The sequence below is a fragment of the Platalea leucorodia genome, assembly GCF_965183815.1.
Source record: "Platalea leucorodia genome assembly, chromosome: 1".
Lineage (NCBI taxonomy): Eukaryota > Metazoa > Chordata > Aves > Pelecaniformes > Threskiornithidae > Platalea > Platalea leucorodia.
In genome coordinates, this window is record NC_138823.1 from 18,006,531 (window position 1) to 18,020,821 (window position 14,291).

At 37.2% G+C, this 14,291-nt stretch overlaps 1 protein-coding gene across 1 annotated transcript in view; it reads left to right on the top strand.

Annotated features, from left to right (window-relative positions):
* The window catches only part of CSMD3 (CUB and Sushi multiple domains 3), a gene marked incomplete at both ends in the record, with an annotated part of 751,074 nt that overhangs the window by 338,351 nt on the left and 398,432 nt on the right, over positions 1-14,291 (top strand). The window contains one exon of the mRNA XM_082307341.1: positions 6,539-6,660. Within this exon, the coding sequence (XP_082163467.1) occupies positions 6,539-6,660 (122 nt within the window). The remainder of the gene's footprint in view (positions 1-6,538; positions 6,661-14,291) is intronic.

Consider the following 14,291-nt stretch of genomic DNA (forward strand, 5'->3'; position numbering starts at 1 on the left):
TTTTATTAAGAATTTCCATGCCTTGTTTTTTTATATATTCTTTCAAACGGATCAAAACTTCATTGTCATGTTTAGTTCAGTGGTTTCCAAACTTTTTTCATTGAGCACCCATATCAGTAAAAAATGTCTGAGCACACCTCCCCATTATATGCTTATTTATTTATAAGTTATATACATGTACTATGGAAGTTCTATATTTTCTTCCTATACCACAGTGGGTTGGCTTGCACAGACCCTGAGGTGCATGCACCTCATTTTGGAGACCACTGGTTTAGTTCACATTTTGAAACTTTCCTTCAGAGCCACAAAAATATCTTTCTAACAGAATGGTGTCTATCTTGAAATGCATGTTCTGGATCGCTAGAAAGTGTCCTTCATCAACAGTGATGCTATTCTGATCCAGATCATCAGCCTTATTTAGCTTCAGATTCTTGTATACTTGAGCACAGTGGGGAAAAAAAAAAAGACAAAAAAAAAAGACAAATTCATCATCCTAAATTGAATCATTAAAAGAAATCCTTTCCTTTTTAATTATTGCTTTGAAAGTTGTTTTGGGCAGGCAGTGACACATAGATGACTTTTGCTGAAACCTAGTGTGATACAACTGTTAACTAAGATTTTCTCAGGACCCTGAGTCCTTCCTGGTGCTGCCCAGATCCACCTAAGCAAATGAAAAAATGAAAGACCTTCTTAATCTGGAAAATTTCAGTAAGATTTTTTTTTTTTTGCAATATTGGACTTTGTTTGCTGTTCCATATGCTCTTAATGAAATACTTAGATCTAATTTTTTTTAATTCTATACTGTATTCTTTTTATTATTCTGAAATGCGTCATTGTTCTACAATGTGAGCAATAACAATGACAAAATTTACTGTGTGACATGCTGTCTGAATAAACTAATGTAGTATCCAGAAATCATTTTGGAATAGCTGCAGCCGTCACATGTAAACAGATTTTCTTTTTTTAAGAACTTTCCTTTTTCTTTGCAACTCAAAATAGATAAGACTAAACTTCTAAAATACCTCCTTTTATTCTTTTAAAGTAAGGTATAGCCAAAATATACTCATTACTTTGCTAATAGTGAGCTTCTAGTTTTCGCAACCTAGTTAAATCTACAAAAGGTGAAGCTTTTATAAAACATTTACTATTTTCTGCTAATTATTTTCACAATGAACATATATATAGGTAGTAGTTATCAGGAAAAGGGAGGCTTTTTTGGAAATTTTTAAATGCTAAATTTTGCAGATGTTAGTGACTAGAAAAGTTCAGTAAACCAAGTGGTTCATTTAAAAAAAAAATTAAGATAACTTTTCTTTCTTTGTTTGAATCTTTAAAGAAAAATGGAAGAAGTTTTGACCACTTGCTAGCTGGCAAGACTTCAGTGTATTATGCAGTATGCTAAATTTGCAGTTTTCTGCAATTAATATACAAATTCATTCTCTACATCTATGCATATATACACACATGTATATCTATGATTCTTTTAATAATCCGTATATAAGAACTGTGAAGAAAATGCCTTTATACCAATTCAGTGAAAAATATTCTGTTACTACGTAACTTCATTATTTTATTTTTTTCCAATTGCTTAACTGATTTTCACTTTTTCCTATTTAGACTCTTCTGAATGAGTAGCCTTGCAAACAGCTTTCTGAAAATCCAATTAAATTCTGACTTTATCTTTTAATTTAGAAATTTTCTCATGGAACTCTAACAAGCTGAACTTTCTTGTTTTACACATAGAATTAAGCTTTTTGCACACACTCAGACAGTGATTATATTTTTTTTAATAGATTGCATATCTTTAATCAGCTTCCCCATACCGAAGGTGTCTCTTGTTTATCTTTGTTCTCAGGATAATGCATTTCTTCTTATGATTTCACAGTTTTGATGGTGATGGTAGATTTTTTTGATGGAGGTTTATATACATTTATATAGTTATGCAACAAACAAACTGTTTATTTCAGTGTTAGCCATACTACCTTCAGTATTAAGGACTGCAAAAAGAAAATTATCATCTTCTTTAATGTTTTCTCTCTATTAACTTTTATATGTGACCATAGTTAATTGTTTTCACTAAATTTTATTCTCCTTTAGAGTTTATATGACGTAATTCCATATGCATAACTGTCATTCATGATTTCTCAATGTAAGCTTGTGTTAACTTTGTGGTTTTCACATTTTCTTTGGCAGTTAGAAAGCACACACTTGCATTGGTAGGATAAGTTTCTATTTTTCAGAAAGTCTTTTGTAATTACAAGGTAAATAAAGAAGTAAACGCCTCAGGAAGTTAGACATTTTAAGTGTGTGAGGCAAAGAGATATATTTTACAAAGGAAAAATCTTTACTGGCACCAGAGACTTTTTAATTTAAAGAATGATACTTGTTTTAAACTGGTAGATCAGATTTTTATCTCCTATGGATCTGTAAAACTCCATCAAATACCATGGTTCTCTATTTATTTTAAATAAATTAAATATATATTGAGAAGTTACATTTCAGCTATTCAAAATACACTATATAGGTCAGAAAAGAAATCATACTCCATAAGGAATATTTCTCCCTTCCCACCTTTGAAAATATTAGTTTCCTGATATTCACCAGTTACAACTACAGAGTTGCTATCCTACACATTTTTGTGCAAGCTTCATGATTGCATCTTTGTATCATCTTTGTTTAGTTAAATTATTTGCCATACTGATCATGTTTTTTTTTTTCTTTCTTCGTACTCATCTCAAATATAAAATTCACGTGAACTCTGAAGTTAATAGTGAAACTCATAATAATTTCTGAAGAGCAGATTGGAATACTGGAATGGCAAAAGCTTTCCACCAATTTACTGATTTCTGCCTCCCACCAAGAGCTGATTCCATGCTTAGAGGACAGTGAGGTCTTATGAGTTGTTTTTGTCTGTTACATGTAAAGTGACTTAATGATCTTTTTTTTTGCATTTACAATGTGTCTGCAATTAGAACTGGTACTGTAACAAAATTTAAATTTTCTCTTCAAATAAAGGTAGTGACTTAGAAATACAAAAACCTTATTAACTCTAAATGGTAGATCATACATATCAGTGTGGTGTAATTTGCTTCTAGAGACATGTAGTAAAATCCCTATTTTATGAAAAATATTAAGGGTCAAATTTTGTCAGTCTCATGTTTGTATTTTAATGAACTGTTACTACTGTCATTAAGTAAAGTTATTGAGTGGGTTCAATATGCATCTGTGACCATAAGTTGTTAGTATAAATTTAACAGCAAAATAGTATAAATTTTGTTCCAAAAAAGAAAGCAAATGCTTGCTGAATAATAATGAATCAAAGCCAGGACAGAAACCTCCGAAGACAGAAGAGTAAGCTGGGAAGGTACTGACCTGTTTCTTAATGGCAATAATGATTAATTTCCTGATAATCACACTTTTAATATTTCAATTTCTTCAAAACACAGCAGCTCAGATTTTGACTAATGATTTGAAGCTAGCTTGTATTGCCAAAATCTTGACTTGAAGTAGTAACCAATGAATTTTTACAGACTTAGGCATCCAATATATGTATATTCAAAGAGGCTTCTTATGTCAGAAGGACCTATTCATGGTAAATGAATCTGAATGATCTGAATGCCTGTGAAACTTCTGTTCTTTGTTGTATTTTGGAAACAGGTAACCAATCACCCATGCAGGTGACAACTAACCAATATCAAGATTGTACAGCAGGGTTCTCAAATCCTTAAAATAAGTAGGGACAGATTCAAGAAGCCCAGGAAAAGGTGTTATGTGATGTTAACTTACTGTAACATATTTTTTTTTTACAATTTTGCAATTTTCAGGTTATCTGTGAACTCTTCTCATGTTAAATAGACTTACTCATGTGAAGAGCTGTGTAAATCAATTGTCTGAGGCAGTACTTCCAAAATCCAGTGGAAACAGTTTATTTTTTTCGTCTACTTTACTTACTCTTTACAGTGTTGTAAGAATCAGCACAGAGCCATGAGAGGCAGTGCATACTTCAGTGAACTATTTGAATTCAGAAGGATTGTCAAAGAATGTTTCAAAAGATATAGGAAGTATTTATAATTTTCAATAAGTAAAGGAAAAAGTTTATGCAGACCATTTGTTATGTCTCTGAGAGATTTTTCTAATAATCAAGAAAAGCTAAACAAAAATTCATCTTAGTTTTACACGTATATACTACACTGCCTCTAACCTACAGCACTTTAAAGGTTACAGCGATCAAGAACAAATCTTTATGTGATTCACACAAAATCAGAGGCAGGGAACCTGTGGCACTTATTGAGATAAAGACAACAGGTAACAGGATAAAAAAAAAAAGGGGGGGGATATTGAAGGAGAAAGTACAGCATTGAGGTTCAGAGGCAGATATAAATGACAGGGTAAATAAATCACATAAGAATTTTTTTGTTTGTGTTTTATTGGCAAACTCTGATTATAGACTTGAACATAAAATATTAGCATATTAGAATATTATATTGTCATATTATAGTAGAACATTTCTTTCGCTACAGTTATTGCTGAACAGAAAGTACTCTGATATTCACCAAAAAACACAGATGTGTTTTGTTCATCAGTCACCTGACAAATGCAGTGAGATCAATCATATATAGCCATTAAAACCCTAAATGTGTACATTTTTCTCCCTTTACCTCCAAAGAAATTTGGTATTAACCCATAACGTTTCAGTATTTTATGTTGCTGTATCAGAAGCCTTCCTAAACTGTAAATAAGTATAGCTAATAGCTTCATCTTTACAGCTTCTTATATTTGTATTTTCAAATGAATGAAGATTCATATTTTAATTACTCCTTTTTTCCTCCTTAACTGGACTTTAGAAAACCAAGTGATTGGCTTAATTTGTGATTTTTTAATTTTTTTTTCTTCTGGGTTTTAGACTATGGTACTGTAAGCAAATGTCTGTTAGGAATATTTCAAATGAGTATGAATAATAGAAATTGAGAGTTAAAGACTTAGCTTTTATCAGGACCCTTCCACTATAGAATGACATGGCTTTCCTTTGAGACCTCCAAGGCTACTCTGAGAAAAGGCAGCAAACACAATTCATAACTCTACCACAGCATACCCGCAAAGGAGATGTGCTTTACCTCCAAGCTCTGCCCCAAAGGATGGACTCACATGTTCAGATGGAGTAGCAGATTGTGTCTAGAACACTCACTGGTTTCCCCCTCCTGACTTTGTTCCCACACAGAGATATGAGCTGCAAGAGTCATACAGTTTCTTATTAAAAACACAGATGAAAAGCTGTGCTCAGCATTAGTCTCACTCATGACCTCAGTGGCCTCAGTTACTGATCATGAGGAGCCTTCCTCTCATGTACCTCCTCTCTCCTCGTTTTCAGGCTTCTGGTGTGGTGTTGAACAGACTCTTCACCAGAGTATTGCTTCTCTGAGGGGTAGAAGTGGTGCAGGTTGGGTAGAAATACTGACATTCTTTCTAGAGGCCAATGGGAGGGAAGGAACAGGTTTTCATCCAGCAGCAGCTGAATCCTCCTGTGTTCAGTATTGATCAAATAAGCATGCTTTGTGAAAGTGCAGTACAACTGTATGGTAATTTCACGTATCTTTTTTTATTCAATTAAGCAAGAAGGTTTGTCTCAATACAGAGGAAGCAATAATTTTTTAGCTTCAGTAGTTTATTTGTGGTGTCATAATAATCACTGGAGAAATAGGATAAGCTCATGTTTAGCTGAGATTCTTGTCAGTTCTACAGCTTTATACAGGAAAAGTTAACCAATATTGCATTCAGCAAAGATCTGAATATCAAAGAACAAAAAAAAAACTTTTATTGACTTCAGCAGACTATAACTTTAGCACCTTAAAAATGTCATTCTCAAGCAGAAAGGACACAGTTTATGTCCTTTGTGTTATTTGTGATGTGAGATGCAACCTACAGTAAATAAAGCTATCGGTTTGTTTTATTTAAGATATGCTACTGTAAATAACCATACAGACTTTGATTTGTAAATAAATGCCCTTTGTAGTCTTTAAAAATAGATGAGACTATTTTGTGTAAGTCTAACTTTTACAAGTTTCTTTTAAAGTTTTCAGTACTTCAGCCATTGGTTCCATGGGTTGGACAGTGGTTACAGCAGAAAAAATGCTAACATGCCATACACTAATACATACGCACAAAAAATTGCACAGTGATAAAAGTGATCTTTGTGTTCTACTATATAAACTCTTGTCTTTTGAGACATTAGTAATGACATAAGTTACTTCTTGAAATGTTCTTTTAAAATAAATAGAGCTGTTTCTCTTACTGTATTTACTCTTTTTACTCCAAATACGTTATTTTTTTTTTAAAGTTTATAAGCTTGGACACAAAAGAAAGGCTATTTTACTATGTCAGAATAACTAAATGTGAATATTCTATTAACTTGTATGAGGTGGTTCTATTTTTGGTCAATGGTATTTTAATCCTTCACATCTTAATATAAGTTAGAGCTTGTTTTATGAATCTGTTACTTGTATTTTGTATGTGAACTAAAAGGTAAACTTTCTTTTTGCAGTCAAGACTTGTGGATCCAATCTTCAGGGACCTGGAGGCACTTTCACATCACCCAATTTTCCATTCCAGTATGACAGCAATGCTCAATGTGTGTGGGTCATCACAGCTATCAATACTAATAAGGTAATTTTAAAATTCTGGCTTTGCTTTAAAAAAAAAAAAAAAAAAGCATATGTAGATAATGACATTTTTCACTGATATGATTTATCTCTATGCTCCAGCTGCTGTACTTGGTGCATTTCAGACATTTCTAAGAAATGGCTGATATTAGATGGGTATGGACAGATGTTAAAACCTGTTGTTTCCCCTAAGAGTGTTTTGCTTTTTGTATGCCAAGTAGATGCTATCATGTTTTTATGTGATTCTCTTAATGAATTCCCAGAAACAACTACCAATGGTATGAAGCAATGTCATGCATCCACTAATATTGTGTTATAATCAGTAGAGCTGTTTTGTGCATAAGACTATTTATATCATGTTTGGCCTTATACTATGTGAGAAATCACTGAAGTTCATTAATTCACTTTCACTTCATGAAGGACTGTTGTAAAGTTGTGTAATTTATTTCATTGTCTGAACCACTGTATCAAATTAAATTAAATTTAATAATTTAATATTTAATTAAATAAAAAAAAAATCCTAGGAGTTCTGATAATGCCAGATGAGTCAATGCAGATCAATAAAGCTAAGTTTTGACACCAGTTGTCTTTAAATTCGAGAGCTAGGCACCCGGTAACAATGGCTATATTCTGTTTCCAGGTGTATCATTTTATCTGAACTGAGTGTAAAGGACTTGTTTAGATGTAATAAAACAAAAATTAGCTGTACAGCTCAGGAATGTTTTATAAAAGACTATCAACATCTGTGTTTTCTACTACAGGGATATATTCTACCACCTAATTTCTGTCTTATATTGCCATCTGCATCACACTCCATTAACTGATTAGAGAGGCCTAGAAGGCCTACTGCTTTACACCTGAGTCTATTAACCAGGAAGCCAGAGGACTCGGTGAAAACCTGATTACATTTCAGCAGGAATTTATCTGCATTGGTACATTTCTCTCTCTAATCTTACATAGTCCTGTGTGGAAGCCATCCTTCTGTTCCACTTTGGAGGAAGAAAAAAGGCTATTTAATCAAGTGATTAGAATATTCATAATGAAGATGGTAGATGTGTTTGGGGGGGGGGAGGTGTTGTTTGTTTGTTTTATCCATGGTCCGAGGACTGCTAATTCAGTTTATCCAATTTATAGATGATCAAAAATATGTCAAGAGTCCTTGAAAGATGATGCTGTCTTTGTCCCACAGATGGGCACAAGGTTCAAAAGTAATAGTTAAGAGTCATTTCTCCAGCCCAAAGATGCTTCATATTTTTATTTCTTCAATCAAAAGCTGTTAGTGAGCAAGATGAAATCTGTGCAGATCTAGAATTTCTGAGAGAAAGTTCTGTCAAATGTAGCACTGGATAGAATTTAATGTCAAATTGTTTGAGGAAATTAAACGTAGCTCTTTCTTACACTTTGAACAAGTGCTTTAAATGGCTTGAAAACCACTACTGAGCTGCTGTATAGAATGAATTTAAAACATTTTTGGCCATATTTTGCATAAAATGGTTTCCTTTCTTAAATGCAACAAGGACATGTCTACATAACAAAAAAGCCAAATAAGATTTTACACATTCTACCAATGATAGAAGCAAAACTTTAAGCTCACAAACTGGTGTGTATCTACTGGCAAATCACAGGTGACTGCAGGGTTAAGATATTAATGACTTGAAGAGTGTTAAGGATTACACTCAGGCAGAGGTATTTGTGTCTTAATCCTGTTTTCCTCCTCCCTCCCCTCCAATTCACAACATGGCAATGCAGTATTATCTTCAAAACCTCAGAACTTTGTTTCGACAAAAAGTGTTTTTCACTGGAGCATTCAAAAACATTATACCTCACTATTAATTTTTTTACAGATTTCCAGTCTCTGCTTTTAAGGAACTTTGAATTTAAAGCTGAGTGCAGAAAATTAAAAGTGAACAAATGTTTTGTCTCTGGTTGTCAGTGTGGTTCACAGAGTTACAGAATGATTGAGGTTGGAATGGACCTCTGGAGATCATCTAGTTGAACTTCCCTGCTCAAGCAGGGCCACCTAGAGGCAGTTGTCCAGATGGTCTTTGAATATCTCCAAGGATGGCGACTCCACAACCTCTCTGGGCAAGCCATGCTAGTGCTGAGTCACTCTCACAATGAAAAACTGTTTCCTGATGTTCAGATGGAATCTCCTGTGTTTTAATTTGTGCCCATTGCCTCTGGTGCCCATTGCCTCTGGTCCTGTCACTGGAAAGAGTTAGGTTCTATCTTCTTTACATCCTCCCTTCAGGTGTTTATATACATTAAGATCCGCCTGAGCCTTCTCTTCTCTAGGCTAAGTAAGCCTCTTTCCAGTAGCTGCATATCTGTTTTGTACTGGGGAGGTGCGGTTGTTAGGCTTGTTTTCCTTTCTCTCAAAACACTTAGGAGATCAATTTATTCCATGTGTATAAATCCCAGTTCTAATGAAAAGAAAATAAACCCTCTCTTTATTCAGAGATCATGCCTTTCATAGTTCAAATAAAAAGTTTTTAAAATGTTATTTTATATTGGAATTTTTTTCTGAAACTGTAAATACTACAAAATAGCATATTAGCATAGCATGAAAACTGTTCCAGGCCCTGACTGATAAAAATATATAAGCATACACACAGTTTTAGTATTTGGGGATGAACCAGAATTCATAGGTTGAACCTCTGCTGGTTCAGTAAAATATTTCAGTGCATGCATGACTGACTCTGATTAATCAAGTATTTAGGTATTGCATTTGCATGGTAAGGTTTTGGTAGCAGGGGCTGCAGAGGTGACTTCTATGAGAACTGATTGGCAGCTGCCCCCATGTTGGACAGAGCGAGCTCTAGCTCCAGTATGGACCCACTAAAGGACACAGCTGAGCAAATCAGGCAAGCTGGTGGCACCTCTGTGATAACATATTTAAGAAAGGGTAACTGCATCCTGTGGGAGGGACCCATGTTGGAGAAGGTCGTGAAGAACTATCTCCTGTGGGAGGGACCCAACACTGGAGCAGGGAAAGAGTATGAGGAGGAAGGAGCAGCAGAGATAAAATATTACAAACTGACTGCAACCCCCATTCCCTGTCCCCCTGTGTGGCTTGGGGGAGAGCAGGAGGCAAGAGAGTCAAGAACAAAGAAGTGAAGTTGAGCTGGGAAGAAGGGTGGTGGGGTGTCGTGGTTTAACCCCAGCCAGCAACTAAGCACCACACAGCCACTCGCTCACTCCCCCCCGGTGGGATGGGGGAGAGAATCGGAAGAGTAAAAGTGAGAAAACTCATGGGTTGAGATAAAGACAGTTTAATAGGTAAAGCAAAAGCCACACGCACAAGCAAAGCAAAGCAAGGAATTCATTCACTACTTCCCATCGGCAGGCAGGTGTTCAGCCATCTCCAGGAAAGCAGGGCTCCATCACGCGTAACGGTTACTTGGGAAGACAAACGCCATCACACCCAATGTCCCCCCCTTCCTTCTTCTTCCCCCAGCTTATATACTGAGCATGATGTCATATGGTATGGAATAGCCCTTTGGCCAGTCTGGGTCAGCTGTCCTAGCTATGCTCCCTCCCAGCTTCTTATGCACCTGGCAGAGCACAAGAAGCTAAAAAGTCCTTGACTAGTGTAAACTCTACTCAGCAAGAACCAAAACATCAGTGTCTTATCAACATTATTCTCATCCTAAATCCAAACACAGCACTCTACCAGCTACTAAGAAGAAAATTAACTCTATCCCAGCTGAAACCAGGACAGTATCCACCCCTTATTCCATACCATTTACGTCATGCTCAGGTCCCACATTATCCAATACATCCTCATTAACCACCACCCCACTTATTCTATGGACCACTCCTGTAAAATGTCTGTAAAATGTCCATAAACATCCACAAATGTCCACATAATGTCCATTGGGTTCATTTAGTCCGTGACTGGGCTCCATCGGTGATGGTGATCACTCAGGACAGGAGAGGTGGTGTGTTGCGTGGAGTTATTGGGCACCAAAGCCAGCTCAGGTCGGGTTACTGCTGCACTTGCACTGCTTCTTGTAAGGCTTCTCCTCCATTTGTTCAGGTGGTTCCTGCTATGGTAATTCCTATAACATGCAACTCAGATCATGGGTTACAACAATTTAAAGGTATTTCCATTACAATCTCCACCCCTGGCCACTTTGGGCCAGGATTAACATTGCAATGAACTCCTCCCCTTGCTCCTAGCCTGGCTAGCAACAAGGGGTTCCTGTTATAGTAATTCTCATAACATGCAACTCAAATCCTGGGTTACAACAATTTAAAGGTATTTCCATTACAATCTCCACCCCTGGCCCCTTTGGACCAGACCATTGGGTTTAACACTGCAATGGACTCCTCCCCTTGCCCCTGCTTCGGCTTGGACTTATCCACAGACTGTAGTCCCTTAGGGGTTTACCTGCTCCAAGTGGAGCCTTGTCTATGAGCCACAGTCTCTCCAGGGGTATACCTGCTGTGGCATGGATTTATCCACAGCCACAGTCACTTAGAGGTGCACCTGTTCCCACATGACCTTCTCCATGGGCCACAATGCTTTCAGAGATATACCTGCTCCAGCGTGGCCTTGCCCGCAGCCACAGTCTCTTCAGAAGTAAACTTGCTCCACCATGGCCTTACCCATGGCCACACGCTTTGAGGTGCTCCAGCATGACCTCATGCACAGCCACTGATGCTTCAAGGTGTACCTGCTGCAGCACGGACTTATCCACAGCCACAGATGCTTCGAGGTGTACCCTCTCCAGCGTGGACTTATCCTTGGGCCACAATCCCTTCAAGAAGTATACCTGCTGTGGCACAGACATAACCATGGCCACAGACTCTTCGAGACATACCTGCTCTGGTATGGGCTTATCCACGTCCACAGGCGCTTTGGGGTATCCTGCTCCCACATGGACTCATCCACAGGTCACAGTCCCTTTGACTCGAGTTCACACTGGAGTTCCAGCCTGTCCAGTACAGCAGTGCAGAAACAGCAGCGATGCCCTGGCCATCTGCCAGCCCAGGGCATGGCCGTTGTTGTTATCAAAATGTTCCCAGGCACAGCACAGTAAGATGATAAGCAGTTCAGCAAGTAGCAAAAGCAAAAAGCAGCCACTAACGAGCACTATACTCTAATATACAGTAAGGCAAGCAAGCCCCATGGCAAGTACAGAAGCCTGCTGATTAATACCTAAACAGCAGTAACAGCTATAAATTCAATCTAGCACATTCCAATTAAATCTGTCATTATCTCGAACCCTTCGAGCCCCACGTTGGGCGCCAAAAAAGGACTGTCGTGGTTTAACCCCAGCCAGCAACTAAGCACCACACAGCCACTCGCTCACTCCCCCCCGGTGGGATGGGGGAGAGAATCGGAAGAGTAAAAGTGAGAAAACTCATGGGTTGAGATAAAGACAGTTTAATAGGTAAAGCAAAAGCCACACGCACAAGCAAAGCAAAGCAAGGAATTCATTCACTACTTCCCATCGGCAGGCAGGTGTTCAGCCATCTCCAGGAAAGCAGGGCTCCATCACGCGTAACGGTTACTTGGGAAGACAAACGCCATCACACCCAATGTCCCCCCCTTCCTTCTTCTTCCCCCAGCTTATATACTGAGCATGATGTCATATGGTATGGAATAGCCCTTTGGCCAGTCTGGGTCAGCTGTCCTAGCTATGCTCCCTCCCAGCTTCTTATGCACCTGGCAGAGCACAAGAAGCTAAAAAGTCCTTGACTAGTGTAAACTCTACTCAGCAAGAACCAAAACATCAGTGTCTTATCAACATTATTCTCATCCTAAATCCAAACACAGCACTCTACCAGCTACTAAGAAGAAAATTAACTCTATCCCAGCTGAAACCAGGACATGGGGGAAAGCGGTTTTAGTTTTTTTCTTATTTTTCACTTTCCTACTCTATTTTTAATTGGCAATAGATTAAACTAATCTTCCCCAGATCGAGTCTGTTTTGCCCATGACAGTAACTAGTGAGTGATCTCCCTGTCCTCATCTTGAACCACAAGCTTTGTCATCCCATTCTCTCCTCCTGTCCCGCTGAGGAGGAATGATAGAGTGGCTTGGTGAGCACCTGGCAGCAAGCCAAAGTTAAATGACAAAAAGTATTGACAAAGTTAAATGACAAAAAGTATTTTTCTGTCTCCTCATGTATTTAAATACTGTGAAAGTGTTGAGGATATAGTAAAAGAGTGAAAATGATAGTTAAGAACAGGTCACTTATTTAAAATTAAGTATGAACTTTTGAATAAAGCCATAATCAAGAATACCTGTTAGTGGATGGTACATCAGATAATTATGTCAGTAATAATAATGCAAAGAAGAAATGCTACATTAAGCAAGATATTTCAAAACATGAATGTTGGAGACTGTTCCTTCACTTCTGTGTTGTACCACTGAAATTACTAGACACTGAGGAGTCTTAGATTCATCATGGGCAGATCATAGTGCAAGGAGTTATCCTGTTTATTATAGATATGTTTATAATAGCTTCAGCATTACCCAGAAAACACTGTTCTTTGCATGTTATTGGTTGGATGTAATTATACCTGTTTGATACTGCAATGAAATGCACACTCACAGATAATTATGGGGTTTCCAAAATAGTGGGTAGATAAAAGGTTTACAATGTTATCTGAAACAGCATTCAGATATGTTTATAGTTTTCAGTATAAACAGAAAAGGTGTCTAGCACTGATTAGAAGAATCTAAACTTGTTGAGGGTAAAAGAAAATGAGATCGTTTTACAACTTAAATCAACTTCTTTTTAGCACATATTGAGGAATCTGCATGTATAAAGTTTTTGCTTCCACAATCAGTAGTTTAATGTGTTCAGTTTTAATTCATGCTAACATTGCCTTATTGTTCTGAACACAAGAGTGCTTGCCTTGCATGACTGCTAAAAGGCATAACTTTTGATGTTTGCCTTGAAGTCAAAATTGTCATTGATGTATAATGAAGATTAGCCATTAAGAGTTATTTATAATGACTACAACAAATAATGTCATGGTGTTCATTATAACATGGTAATATTTACAATATTTGATACCGCAGCCATGGGAACTATGAGGACTTATTGATCCTGGTATTTCAGGACTTACTGATCTGGTATGTCGGAGCTTCTTCTGTTGCATCTTTTGCAACAAAATAGCTCAGAAGTTGCAAATATTCTAAGGGAGAAAGCACTAGATGATAGACCCTGAAAGGAACTTCAACTTTGGTGTAAATGGACATTCCTCCCATGTCTACATGCTTATTCCAGGATTGAATATGGCTAATTTTCTTCTCTGACTCGTTTCAGAAATAAGTTTGATATCAGAACAGTATAGATGAAAGAAATATTGTCCCAGGCAATCATCTACCTCCTTAGCTTTGTACTGCATTACAGTTGGTCTCTTGCCTCATACAGTTAACCAGACATGCTATTCATCCCCAAGCCTTGTTGGCAGTGGAGCAGAACCATGACTAAATACCTCAAACATGGCCAGAGAAGACAGTGAGTTTACTACTGAAAAGTAGAGAAATTAAATAAAAATGAGTTGTGAAAGGAAGGTCATGTGGATGGGAGTCAATAATAAAACTCATTGATGAATGTGCCCCAACACATCTGATATCAGTGAGATCCTCATATTTTTATTGTTCTTGTGCAT